The following is a 15183-nucleotide window of genomic DNA, read 5'->3' on the forward strand; positions in this document are numbered from 1 at the left end:
GACGGTCTCGCACACGTATGTAAAGTGTTGTATAAGATATTATGATCGAAACAACAGCACGTTGGGAACAATATTGATCTGAAAATTAAATATTAATATTTGATTAATATGGCGACATGAGTAAAATTAATTGCAGTTAACTCGTGTATAATTGTGTTTTGTATTTATGCAGATCAACAGCGACAGTAGTATTATATTTCCGATGCATCGTTCTGTAAGATTGATTGCAGAAAACTGCGATCAACCCGTCTATTTTTATATGTCTTCTTACCAAGGTCGATACAGTTATGTCATGTGGAACGAAACCGCACCATACGGTATTATTTTTATTCTTATATTTTATTATACTTTTTCATTCGAATTATTTGGATTATTTTATAATACTTCATAATTTGATCTTTATCTAATTCCTACATATATATTATATATATATCTAAATTTGTTATCTGTTTTGTAATTTTAGGGGTGGCGCATTATGACGATTTGCAATATCTGTTCTTTATGAAAATCAAATTCCCGTTTTTCGAAAACGATGCCCCGGAAATTCCTATGGTGGATCTTATGACAAGCATATGGTCGAACTTTGTTCAAACTGGACAGCCGGTATCTCCAGCTTTGGAAGCAAAGAACGTTACGTGGGAACCGTATCTACCAGAAAGAGACAACTATCTAAAAATCACCGAGGAACCAACAATGAAAACAGGACTTTATCCCGATAGAATGCAAAAATGGGACAGTTTGTTTCCTTTGAATCCAATATGGAAATTGTTTCAATATCTAAAATCAATTTCGTAACGTATAATAGATATGCTACTTTGATTTCATTCATTAAAAGTAAAACAAACATGCATTAATTCTATTACTTTACAAATACAATACAATGTTACATATTATACTTCAAAAAATTCTCTTTTGTAATAAAAAAATTGTTTCTATTAAACAAAACTACAATATCTGCAAAATTATTTTTTTTAATATATTTAATCTAATAATTCTGTATTTGTTTATAAGTTAAGATTATTTCTTTGCTTATTAATATAGAGCATTTCACTAATTAGCCGTTTATGGTAATTCTTCTCTACGTTCGGAATTTTTACATTGTTCCAATCCATCTCATGATCAAACCGCAGGCTATGCTCAGTTATTACTGAGTGATTGTCTGTGTTTCTATTGATGTCATTACGATGTTTGATAATTCTAGTTTTTAATTTTCTCTCTGTTTGGCATACATATAGGTAACATAGGTTGCATTGCAATCCATACATTCTATCTGATATACGTTTTTCGTGAATTCCTTAGGTAAAGGATCTTTATGTGCTCTGACAATCCTATTGAGTTTGTTAGAACTGTAAAAGGCTATTCTTGAATTAATATTTTTAGTGACACCTTTAAAACTCTCAGACACATCCCTTAATTATGTATAGAATGGTGAACTATGGAGTTTCGCTCAATTAATAATCCATCGTCCTGTAGAGAGTTTTATTCCCAATATCCCAATGCAGGCATCAAATTTTTTTTGCGATAGTTCTTAAATATAAAATTTAAAGGATAATCATTTTCTAATAAGATCCTCACAATCGTTGTTTCATCCTCATAAGCAATGTTTTTTGCTGTAACTCTGGATTTGAGAGTAAAAAGGCCCTATCTATTAAACCCACGATTTTTTTTGTGAAAGAGGATACTGAGAATAAAAAATTGAGATACCTTCTCGAAAACGTAGGTTTATGGTACCAGTCAAAATTAATTTTATTATTGTTTAAAATAATTATAGTGTCTAAAAAATTAATTTTATTGCCTTCTATTTCTATTTTCTAATGTGAATTGAAGTCTTTCGTGAAATAAATTAAATTTTTTTCTAATACGAGATTGATATTGATGACGAAACGGCCATAACTAGATCGTCAATATATGTATAAAAAGGTATCACAATATTAATGTTCTTAAGCACCCACCTTTCCATTTCCTGCATTACTAACAATAAGTCAGCATATGCAGGTGAGAGTGAGAAACCCCCATGGGAGTCCTAAAGGTCTGTTTATAAATTTGATTGTCAAAATTAAAAAATGTTGAATCCAAAACTTTGTTGATATTGAAATAAGTTAAATTGGCAAGTTATAAAATTATTATTAAAATTTTAAGCATAAAGTACAAATGTCATATACTTACTTATATAACAAATGATCTAACTTGTATACGATTGTATTGTATACTCTCGAAAAAATTTGAAGATAGTGTTGTTAGTGCTTTTTTCACGAAAGTTATTTTAGATGCTACCCTGCATAAGCAAAAATCGGTAAAAACTGTAACTTTTTATACAAGGTGTCTCGAAATTCGCAAATCAAAATATCATAGCAAGAAAGTCTTCGAAAAATTAAGTAAAATAGTTATTTGTAAATTTTTATTTTAAACAATCATTTTTGAGGCATAAGAATTTAAATTTAGCCAATTATAGATTAGTACTCGCGTGAAGTGCGTGACTACTAAGACTATCGATGCGCTCACAAACATGTTTACGTTTAATCGTAATCTATAATTGGCTAAATTTAAACTCTTATATCTCAAAAACTACTGCTTAAAATAAAAATTTACAAATAACTTTTTTACTTAATTTTCAAATACATTCTTGCTATGATATTTTGATTTGCGAATTTCGGGAACACTATATATAATTATAAGTAAAACATATTGTAACTATGCATATTCCATCTTTTTAACATCTATTGAACAGATGTACCACTGATAATTATCCATTATCATTTAGCATTCATAGATCAGCACGAAGAATCCCGGATAATAATCAAGTCAATAAACGCTAGATTGAAATTGTATAGATGAATAACTTAAGAATACCATGAAATTTCTAATCCATTTATTTTTTAATTACAATTTTGTCTTGTGTACTATCTTTTTTTCTCTGGAATGTAATGCTAATCAATAATACTTATTTTAGCAATAGAATGAATTACTTTCAGTTATAAATAAACGTCTGTAATAATCGTCGAATTCAGATGACACAAAGACGTCGAAGCGAGCAAATTTCCGATGTCTACAGACAAACCAATTAAAAAAAAATGAAAGAAGAAATAGATTGTTAATTCATAACAGAATGATTTAACCAATTTCTCAACGTGATTGCTGTAGCTTCAAACAACAGAAAAGTCCAAGAAACATTTATAAAGATATTTAAAGAATGTGGATCATTAAAAAAATTTTTTAGATCATTATTTGTTAATATTTGCATTTCTGTAATATAAAATAAAAATTTTCCTATAAATTATGAGAAAAATTAATGCAATAAAGTAATTGGATTTTATGCATCTTTTTTCTGCAGTAAATTGGATTTAATGTAATGAGACTTTCCTGTAAGACTCGTTATATAGATATTTTTCGTGTTGAGGAAAATAACATGATTCACAACATTATTCGGCGAAATCGATTTACATCATCAGCTATATATTGTATCCTTGAAGAATACAGTAACAAAAAAAACATTGCTGTTATAATATGTAACCATTGAAAATAAATGTTGAGATAATTTTTGGAAGTTGCGGATTTATCAGCACCTCTCGTTAAATATTAATTTCTGTTTTGTGTTGGTTCCAAATTTATTAGTTAACTATTTTTGAGTCTTTGTATTTTTTTACTATAAAATTAAAATCTTTCTCTTTTTATAAAAAAAATCATAAGGACATCTAATGTAATAAATTTAAGTAATCAAATCTTAGACATTTTTTCTTGTAGTAAAATTGAATTTTAATATCTTTTCTACAAAATTAAAGTTACAAATTTTTTATTGTTGAGAAAAATAAAACCTACATTTGATTCGTAATCGCATTATTAACTGTATCACTGAAAAAATGTGCAAAACGATAGAAAGAAGAAACGATAATATTACGAACTGTGACCGTTGAAGATAAACGTTGAGATAATTCTTGCAAGTCGCGGATTTATCTGCACTTCTCAGGGAATAACCGCATTAATTCCTGTTTTGTCTTGGTTTAAAATCTCGTGCGCGTATATATTTAAATTGCAAAACGTGCGTGACCTCACGTACGTCTGCCTGTCTGTTTAGACAAATACTCTTCATATGACAGAGTCAGTTTCCTGGAAAGAAAATTGCGATTCGCATGCGCATCTTCGTATTCGTGGTTCGGTATAAAAGATCCTGTAGTGCTCTTGAAATGTTTTTAGTGCCCGCTAGTGCCTAACCGGTTTGACGTGTCTGAGTTTCCTGCTCGCATTAAACTCACCAGTCCAAACTGTCTTTCTCTACAGAAAGATCATGAAACGCTTGTTCGTTATCCTGTTGAGTGTCGTCGTCGTGCTCGCCGATGACAATCTCGCCGACGAACATTATGAGATCGTCGCACCGATTGGAAGAATCCGCGGTTCCACCATGACCTCCAGACTTGGCAGGAAAATCTATTCCTTCCGCGGGGTCAGATACGCCGAACCGCCGACCGGACAGCAACGTTTCCAAGTAAAGCATCAGATTAGATAAATAATGAGAAAGCTATTGTTAATTTGATGTTAACGCTCGGGAAATTTGTATCCGCGCGCATTACAGACGCAGTCAACAAATAATGAATCGTGCACAATTTCTTAAGAGTGAAAAACGCGGCAAGACTCCCAGTCTGTGGGCACACAATATTATATAAAATCTTCTTCATAAACGATCCATCCAGCAATTTTTTGACAAGAATAAAGCTAGTTTTGAATCAGAATTTTGTAGTGGGTCCGAGGAATATATCTAATATTCGAATAAATGGATAATTAATGAATATGAATACGAGTGCAAATACTACTTTTTTCATATTCATGGAAAATTGAATAAATACTTTTTATGCAATTTGAATTAATATATTTGTACATATGATTACGAATATTTTCGATTTCGCATTCACCCCCACTCTACACACTAAAATTCAGACTTCGAGCTTGGTTTAAGTTTAAAAAACACGATGATACCGAGAAGAAAATGAGAGCAATTGCCAATGCTTTTATTGGTGATTCTGAAGAATCTATTAATTGAATAATACATTTTATTTAAAATTCACGAGATATTAAAACATCTTAAAATATCTTATAAAATTAACATTACTGTTATTGTAATCCGTACAAAATGGCAATGTTTTATTTTACTGTATATTTTTGATTTGCAAAAATATAGAGAATAAAAATTTTATTGTAAAAAAAATTATTGTTGCAAATAAAAGACTTTTAATTGAAAAATTTGCTTTCTAAAATTTTGTTCAAAATTTGTAAATTTTCTTTTTAAATCTGGATATTAATAACAATATGTATAAATTTATTTTTCACTTTCTATTTTACTTTACATTTTGTATGAATAAATATGAATAAATCATAAAATAATTATAAAATATTCACGAATAAATATTTTTAAAAGCCTACAAGTTTGAATAAATATTTGAATGAACATTTTTTTAATATGAAAATTTTGAATAAATATAAATTGTAGTCCAATTACAAATTTTTTGTATTTATCGGACACTAGAATTTTGGCCACATTTTTCACTTTTTTTTTATTAATCTTATTTCTTCTAGGTCGCAATTCCAGCGGCGGATTGGACCGACCTTTTCGATGCGACTAAGGAAGGACCCGCTTGTCCAGCAATATCCGAACAGAATATGATGGAGGATTGTCTACGTGTAAATGTCTATACAACAAAAGTGAGCCTTATAATGCAACGTACATTCACAATGAAAAAAGTTCAAATGAATAAAACACAAATTGAAAAATTATCTGGATTGCAGTTGCCGTCGGCATACGATTTCGTAAAAAGACCCGTACTAGTATTTTTCCATCCCGGTGGTTTTTACTTGTTCTCCGGTAAAAGTTCTAATTTTGGACCTCAGTACCTGCTGGACAAAGACGTCGTCCTCGTCACCGTCAATTACCGTCTCGCGTCTCTAGGTAAAAATTCCTGCGTTTTATCACCTTTCTAACAATTCAATTTACAAGCAATAAAATTCTGCTTAAGAAGAATTTAAAGTTTAAAGAAAAATATTAATTCACATAAACTTATTATATTAATTGGGATTTTATCGTTATAATACAAAGAATTTACATAAGAATTCTTTCTTTTAAGAAAAAGAATGGTGTCACACCTTCTCTCTAAAAGTGAATCAGTGAAATCATCGCTAATTATCAATGTATATTATTTTCCAGTGGCATACTTAGAACTGCGATAAACAGTGACTATTTAAATGTCGCTTCAGTAATAATATACTGATTTAAACAGTGAATATCACTGAAAGACAGTGAATTTCCCTGTCAAACAATCAAATTCATTGTCTTTCAGTAATATTCACTGTTTAAATCAGTATACATATTATCATTAAAGCGATATTAAAATAGTCACTGTTTATCACAATTTTAAGAATGTCACTGGAAAATGATATACACTGACAATCAGTGATTCCACTGATTCACTTTTAGAGAGTTTATTTATACTTGTCAGGCTTTATAAGCACCGGCGATTCGAAGGCACCGGGTAATTTGGGCCTGAAGGATCAGGTCGTAGCGCTTCGATGGGTCCAGAGGAACATAGCTGCTTTCGGCGGCGATCCCGATAGCGTCACTATATCTGGCTACAGCGTCGGTGGATTGAGCGTGTATTTGCACATGGTCTCGCCGATGTCAAAGGAACTGTTCCATCGGGCGATCATGATGAGCGGCTCGACAATAATAGAACCGTTTCCAACCGAACAGTTACACTTGGCAAAAAAACAAGCCGAGTTGTTAGACTGTCCGACCGACACCACTGGATCTATGCTGATCTGCTTGAATTCTAAACCAGTGGAGAACTTTACAAATACCATATCCAAGTTCTTTGTAAGGAAGATTACATACATGACGAGATTAATAATAAGGAAACAATAGATAGAAAATTAGAAAAACAATATATTATAGAAAAATTTATCAAAAACTAAGAAACGTAAAAATTAGTGTTATTTTTAAACGATTACATAAAAAAAGAATTTTTAACATCCTAAGACGTTCTAGGAGTGGCATGGTGATCCAATCTTAATATGGACACCCGTAGTGGAACCTGAGGTTCACGGCGTGGAAAGATTCTTGCCTGAACAGCCGATTGATCTTATTAGAAAAGGGAAGTTTCACAAAGTTCCGCTGATCGCAGGAGTAACTAAAAACGAGTTCGACGGTGTGGTCACCTGTACGAATTTTATATTTACATCTTCTTGTAAATTCCAATTGATTCTGAAAGTAAAAATGGTGGATTGAAATCACAGAAAATTAATAAATATACAGGGTGTCTGAGACTACCCCTTTTATCTTCGCATGATAATGTTCAGTCAATAATATGTTCAAAGTATAGTTGTAGAATTTAAAAAGATCTATTTATTGATCATATCAGTTTGATCTTACGTGACGTCGCCAAGGCCAGGTCAAGGTCACAGTTTTTTTTTAATGAAACACTCTATGTTTGATTTTAGAATCTAATAGTTGATGAAAGGAGTTTTTCAAAATACTATATAAAATTTATTTTCATTAAGTACTACTTTTTATTAAGTATTAAGACTACTAAGTTATAAAGCTTGAAAGTTACAATACCGCTGTCTTAAACCTGACTTTAGCGAACCCCACGGTAAAACTGATATAATTAATAAATAGATTTTTTAAGACTTGCACCTATGGTCTGAACATATTTTTGATTGCACCTTATTCTGCGAAGATAAAAGGAATATACGGTTTCAGGTACCTTGTATAATATATTTCGCTGGTTTCCTTAGATATTATTAAGCAACACGAACTCGGGAATGATTCGATATTGAACGACTTAAACAATGACTGGTACAGACTCGCACCGATTAATTTCATGTACGAGCGGGATACACCTCGATCCAGACACATAAGTACTGAACTACGCCAATTTTACTTTGGTGACAAACCGATCGGTCCAGAAACTTACGACGGTCTCGCACACGTATGTAAAGTGTTGTATAAGATATTATGATCGAAACAACAGCACGTTGGGAACAATATTGCTCTTAAAATTCTATATTAATATTTGATTAATATGGTGACATGAGTAAAATTAATTGCAGTTAACTCGTGTATAATTAGTTTTGGATTTCAGATCTACAGCGACAGTGTAATTATATATCCGATGCATCGTTCTGTAAGGCTGATTGCAGAAAATTCTGATCAACCCGTCTATTTTTATATGTCTTCTTATCAAGGACGATACAGTTTTGTTATGTGGAACAAAACCACACCATATGGTATTACGTTTATTCTTTTAGTTTAATTTTTAATTCAAATTGTTTAAATTGTTTTACAGTACTTGATTATTTGATCTTTACTTAATTTCTGCATATATATTTAAATTTGTTATTACAAATTTTATCATTCTAGGAGTAGCGCATCATGACGATTTGCAATATCTGTTCTTTATGAAAATCAAATTCCCGTTTTTTGAAAACGATGCCCCGGAAATTCCTATGGTGGATCTTATGACAAGCATATGGTCGAATTTTGTTCAAACTGGACAGCTGTGTTCAGCTTTGGAAGCAAAGAACGTTACGTGGGAACCGTACCTACTAGAAAGAGACAACTATTTAGAAATCACCGAGGAACCAACAATGAAAACAGGACTTTATCCCGATAGAATGCAAAAATGGAACAGTTTGTTTCCCTTGAATCTGAAATAGAAATCGATTCAACATCTAAAATCGATATCGTAACGTGTAATAGACATGCTGACCTAATTTCGTTCGGAATCACTTAGTTTAGAAACGCTGAAAGTAATTTCCGCGTTTAACAAAGGAAAGTAAAGTCGATTTTTCAAAATCATTAGGGATTATACTTTATTACATATTTATTCTTCTTTCTTTCGAGTCCTTTGCCTCTTGTCAGTTAAAGAGGTAACCTCTTATCGTATTTCTGTAAGCTATTTACAATTTACATTCACACAGATATACGGGACCTACAAGTTTTTAACGCCAGTTTCGAACGGCTTAACTTAGAAGGGTTTTCATGGCAAGATATATCTCGGTGGATTGCCGTTGTCAAAAAGTAACGATCGAATAAAAATCCTTTAGTTTCTAATCAATTTTAAAGCCGGATGTTTTACGTCAAAATCAGCAACTCTCTGCGCCATGATTGTTAACTATTACATATTTATATTATACAATACATTTTTTTATTAATAAAAATTTAAGATAATGAATTAATCAGTGATTATCTTCTTGTTATTTTAAGTTCCAGTTTTTGAAAAATAAAAACGATATCAAATAAGCAAAAAAATGTGACCATTTTTTATTATTTTTAGTTTAAAAGAAAAAACTTTCATTTCATTTCATTTAGGAGGTTTTAGTTCGTGTAATTTTTCTACAGGTGCTCAAAATGGTCAAAAACTTTTTTTTACATTTTTGACACCGTTTTTCTTCAAAACTAAAGCCAATTCACTACTTTTCTCTTCGGATTCGGATTCTATGAAAAAAAACTACTTTTTATTGTATAAGTGTCAAAATCCGTGTTGAACAATGTAATGTCTAATATTTTAAGATTGCCTTCTCCTTTATCGTTTATTTTTCTATCATATTTCTTCATATATCATATTTTTTATCATATTATTTTAAACATATTTTTTACGTTACACATTGTGAAAGTGTAAATGCATAAAATATTAAAAATTAAATGAAAACATTTAATTGATATGTATGCAAATCAATTATATCTACAGTTACATGTTCGATGTTTTCATAATTTTAACATTTTTATAACAATGAAAAATCCGTCTAAATATAATTGAAATATAAGATATTTTTCTAATAAATCTTGGAAATAAGAAAATTCACAAATAAAAGCTAGGATGCTAGAATGTTGTAAAATATTTCTTCTTATGAATATGTACCTGTATCTATTTTCCTTTCCGAGGCCTTTCGATTTATGGTTATTTTAGATGAAGCATTCGATCCGTAGTATTGTCAACGGTACGTTTTGATTGCGAGAAATCCCTAATAAATTATAAATTTTAAAATTTTAATGCAATGCGTCACCTTGCTCACAGATATTCTTTCTTTAAAAAATCAGTCTTTTTTAAATTTATTTTATTTTTATTATTTATTTATTATTTTTATTTAACTTGCATAATTTATTATCACTTTTATCAATTACATTTAATAACATTTTATTCTTTGACATAATTGACATCCAACTTTTAATCTTTATCCGTAGTTTACTTACTACGATTTTACATATGTTTTATGATTTTACTTGAATCTTTTACAAGTTTTTAATAAGATGATGCTATGGCACTACTTCCGACAGTACGGTAAAGAGAAGAACTAGGAAGTTCAACTCTTTCTTTATTTTAAACGGAAATGTGGACAGACCGAAGAAAATGTAGGTATATCGTAAGAGCAAAAATTCAATACGAACAATAGTTTGTTATAATGTGGACCATATTTTAATTGCTATTGCGCTGAAAATGACCTGATCAAGATCGAAACGTTCGTAGCTTTTCGAAAAATAAAATAAACAAATTATATAAATATTGAGCACAAAAGAACTAGCTACAACTGCCGTGTTCCTTCCACCTCAATTTTATTTATTTGAAACAATTTTTCATTACCAATCATCAAATTACATATAAAGTAACACATTAAATTGCAAACGGCGGCTCTCCATTAATTGCAGCTAGCACATTATTATTTCTTAAGATCGTAACATGAGTACCCTCGACGTAATGTACTTTCACCACATTTTGAGTTATCTTAAACAATTTAACATTTTATTAATAAAAACTTTAGTTGAATATGATTTAAATAGAAATAGATTAACGTAACATTATTAAAATACCTTCTGCAAACCATAATCCTCTTCGGTTATGGGTATAGGCAACGGATATGTACTTTTTAGCAATATTATGGGAGATTTAATAGGTGGCAACATAGATGGATCATATTGCTGAATAGCGGATAAGTGTTTGTAAACTGTTGCACACAGTGTCTTTAAATTTGCGGGTGAAAGTAACGTATTTGTGGTTAAGAATTGTATGGCAAAAATATTATATCTCTCTTCCCAGGTATTACATTTGCTCAAATCCATTAGAATCTATCAACAATATATTATAAATATATATATATATATATATATATATATATATATAAATGTATATACATATATAGAAGTATTTACTTCAAAATAGGAAACACTTAAAATACAAGAATTAAAATAGAAAAAATTGATACTGATAATCATAAAAAAACTATATATATCTATATATATACCTATATATATATTTTTTTTTTTTATATACAGGATGCCCTGTCACTACCGCACTTTCTTTTAACCCAGCGTCCAAGCGGACACATTTTTGAAACAATTTTCAGCGGCTTAATTTTTTATTTTAATGGCCTTGAGAAAAATTAAGCAACATTATTTCTGACGTAAAATTTCTTGCTCTTTCAGAATCTGCCATCAGAATTTGTCAAAAATAAAATCCAAAAAAGTTATAGTCAATTTTTTACAAAAAAACCGTGATTTTTCACTCAAATTTTATTTTCAATCAATATTTTCACATCAAAACGACATTAGGATAGTCTTGAACACTCAAAATATGAATTCCTCGATCTCTAAACTTGAAAACGTATGTATACATATTTCGAAATTCATGATGGCGACATCAAAAATAGCAGCCAAAAGCTCGAAATGTTACGATATTGTGCAAATTTACTAAGAAAAAAAACGCAATAATTGTCATGACTGGTCCTTATCAATATTGTAATATCGTATGATCAAAATAACAATAAAATTATTGCAACAATATGGCGGATATAAAATGACCGATCAAAATGCGCTAAAAAACTCCAAGAGATGGATATACAAAAACGTCATATTTTTTAATTGTTTTCTATCAATGTCAAAATTCTTTATTTTTCATTACAAAAGTTTTTTTGTTGGTTTTTTAATCAATTTTAATTTTACGTCAGAAATGATGTTGTTTAGATTTTTTTCAAGGCCATTAAAATAAAAAATTAAGCCGCTGAAAATTGTTCAAAAAACGTGTTTGCTTGGACGCTATAATGGGTTAAGAACGTGTTCTTGAGATAATTTGGAGACAAAAATTCTAATACGAAAATGTCAAGGCTATAATATATAGTTTTTAAATTAGTAGCGGTTAAAGTTCTCGAATCACAGAGTTGACATTTCGCGCGCTCAAGCATATCGATATGATGAGATCAATATATAGATATGAATTTATTTTGACAGCTCGTAATATTTCACTACTGAAAATTAATATTTTATAATATGTTTCAATATTAATTACGCATATGTTATGTACAAATAGATTCCGTATAGAAGCAAAAACGATTTCTTAATAAAAATGTCATTACATATTTGTACGATAATCTCGACGTTGTTGAGAGGACTCGCGTAGTAATACTCTCATAACTTGTCATATCAACATGCCTGAGCGCGCGAAATGTCAGCTCTGTGATTCGAGAATTTTAATCGCTATTAATATAAAAACTTTTATAGCCTTAATATTTTTGTACTAGATTTTTGTCTGCAAATTATCTCAAAAACACGTTCTTAAGAGATAATGTGGTAGTGACAGGACACCTTATATAAACATATCATAAATATATAGTGAATTAAGGGTTAACACCACTGTGACGGCCGAAAGAAAAGGCTATTTTTGTGAATTTTTTTGCGATAATTAATAAGTTGTATGAATTATTATCTTTATATATTAAAAGTATATATATTTAAGATTTTATAAAAAAAAATCATAAACTAATGTTAATATTTGTGGTCGTCTTCGATGACGTAAACCTCTATTGGAAAAACATGGGTGCGCCGGGCGCCCGTGATGCGTCTGAACGGGATGTCTAAATTTTTTTTTCATTTTAAAGTATGTAAGTGTAGTTTCAGTTAAGCGTACGGATTTTTTGAAAAAATAATTTTTAACAAAATGGCACTTTTTAAAAAAACTAGTTTGCTATTTTGCGAAAAAAATCATTACTTTTTTAAATTATTTTTCCAAAAATAATAATCCGATTAAAAAAAATCGTACACTTAACTGAAGGCAATTTCGTTGTGAACATTCTGTCCAAAAATCAAGTCATTCGAATAAAAATTGGCCGAGATATGCGAGCGCCCAGCTACGAAAACGTGGTTTCAAGAAAAACGCGTTTAAAGTTTTACGCGGCCGGGCGTATATATCTAAACACGTGCTATTTTATTACATATTTACTATCGTTCCATTGTGAATTTCAATATAATATTTTAGGGACATATTTTCAAGACCTCAAACATTACAAAAATTTCTTTTTAACTCGTCGCAGTGGAGTTCTCCTTTAATTTCGATATAAGCTCTAGAAAAAAATTATACCTTTTTACTGCTTCCTGCTAAGTAATTTTCCATAATATTATAAAGAACAAAAATCTGAAGGTTTACATCGTCAGAATCTGATGTAAATTGTTTGCAAACCATTCGTACTTGTTCAGGAGCGCCGTCAATGAGAACTAGTCGGCCTTTAAAATACATAGCTTCCAATCTTCTTGCCAACTCAACTGCAATAACAGATCCGAAGGAGTATCCTACTATTACAAAATCTTGTCCATCTTTCAGCTTCGGTAATATATGCTGTAAAAATATTAAACATTCAATATATCTCTTAAATAAAAATAATTTCTCCGCCAATATAATACAAAATTAATAATATTCATATTTTTTAAAATAAAAATTATAGTTTTAAAAAACTGCTTTCTACAAATTGCTGGAAAAAAACCAGAAAAGTTTTGGTTTCTTTTCGAAAAATTGATTTTTTTGCGAAAAATTATGTAAACGATATATTACCTAATTTTTAATATTTTTATTACATTAAATATGAATTGGAATTTAGAAAGTAATGTAAGTGACTTTATGTGATTAATTTTAATTTGCTCGTTAAAATGTATAAATTTTTTGTTTAAATTAGATGTAAGCTTATAACTCTTGTAAGTTATAACTCTCGTATTTTATAGCATTATTGAAGTAAGACACCTCGTATAAACGATGGAATTAATAATGAGTTAATTTTTATGTTTATATTTGATACTATATTCCTCGAACTGAGAATTATTTATTATTAAATAAACTTTTTTAGGAAACGCAATCCTAACAACTAGAGTAAAGATTAATTTAAGTTAATAATTATATTAAGTATTTTTCAAGAATTTTGATTATTAATGATAATTGTCAAGAGCTATACGTTATTATTTGAAAAATACATTAATTTTATTTTTATTTATTCTAGTGTAATTTGCTTTTTATTTCTTTTGTATTTAACATTATCAGCAATAATATATATGTTTGTTATAAAATTGTAAAATTTCGAAAAGTGTATCAAAGTTTTGCAAATGTAAAATGTGATAGGTTTTATCAAATATATACGTAAAATTTTCCATAAAATTTTTTTACTCCTTGGGAAAGAAACCGAAAAAATCCGCGAAAAAATTGAAAAAAAAACCAGTTTTTTTTTCAGCCTTTAAAACTATAATATAAATTTATATTATTATATTAATAATAAAATTAATAATGAAAATGAATACTATTAATAACATAAATTTATTAATGCAATTGCACATACGTTTGTAAGCTGATCAGTTGTCTCAGATATAACGTTTGTAGTAGCATCGATATTGTTTGTATTATAATGCAAAGACGTTGCTGAAAAGTTAATATCTGGTGCTAAATAATTAAATATAGTTCCACATCCATCGATACCCGGAATAAGAAATACTTCAGTCGTAGTTTTCTGTCTTTTTGTAGAGAGATCAAAACAGATGTGTGAAACAAAATCTTCATCTTTTACAACACCAACTAAATATTTTATAACATGTAGCTCCTCTGTGTCTTCGAGTTTCTTTTTGTCATGCATATTATCGTCGCTAACATTTTCATCAGATATCTTGATGAGTTTTGCAAAAGTAAGATTTCTTATTTCTTGTGCAGTGAGAAAAATATCAAATTCTCGTTCAAAAGTTTGCTTGATTTCAACGGCCATCATGGAGTCCATTCCGAGTTCGGCCAAAGCCGTATTTTGACTTACAACTTTCATGTTTTTTATGTCTATAATATAAAATAGAATATTATTTTTATATATGTTAACTAATATATATAATAAGTGCAGTCACGAAACTAA

At 29.7% G+C, this 15183-nt stretch overlaps 3 protein-coding genes across 3 annotated transcripts in view; 2 read left to right on the forward strand and 1 right to left on the reverse strand.

Annotated features, from left to right (window-relative positions):
• Positions 1-902, forward strand: part of LOC105451675 (esterase FE4-like) — a 4402-nt gene extending 3500 nt beyond the window's left edge. Inside the window, exons 5-7 of the mRNA XM_011692276.1 lie at positions 2-15; positions 173-317; positions 464-902. Of these exons, the coding sequence (XP_011690578.1) occupies positions 2-15; positions 173-317; positions 464-795 (491 nt within the window). The 3' untranslated portion in view covers positions 796-902. The remainder of the gene's footprint in view (position 1; positions 16-172; positions 318-463) is intronic.
• A 3151-nt stretch (positions 903-4053) lies between these two features.
• LOC105451632 (esterase FE4-like) lies at positions 4054-9292 on the forward strand. Its single transcript, XM_011692202.1, has 8 exons — positions 4054-4480; positions 5566-5691; positions 5776-5935; positions 6483-6856; positions 7028-7199; positions 7777-7970; positions 8124-8268; positions 8402-9292. Exons 1-8 carry the CDS (start codon positions 4283-4285, stop codon positions 8695-8697), a joined length of 1665 nt encoding a protein of 554 aa, XP_011690504.1. The 5' UTR covers positions 4054-4282; the 3' UTR covers positions 8698-9292.
• An 899-nt stretch (positions 9293-10191) lies between these two features.
• LOC105451633 (fatty acid synthase-like) overlaps positions 10192-15183 on the reverse strand; it is a 21327-nt gene continuing 16335 nt past the window's right edge. Inside the window, 4 exon segments of the mRNA XM_011692203.1 lie at positions 10192-10763; positions 10850-11104; positions 13389-13643; positions 14629-15110. Coding sequence (XP_011690505.1) covers positions 10653-10763; positions 10850-11104; positions 13389-13643; positions 14629-15110 — 1103 coding nt within the window. The 3' untranslated portion in view covers positions 10192-10652.

The sequence above is a fragment of the Wasmannia auropunctata genome, unplaced genomic scaffold (genome assembly GCF_000956235.1).
Source record: "Wasmannia auropunctata unplaced genomic scaffold, wasmannia.A_1.0 LD336048.1, whole genome shotgun sequence".
Taxonomy (NCBI): Eukaryota; Metazoa; Arthropoda; class Insecta; order Hymenoptera; family Formicidae; genus Wasmannia; species Wasmannia auropunctata.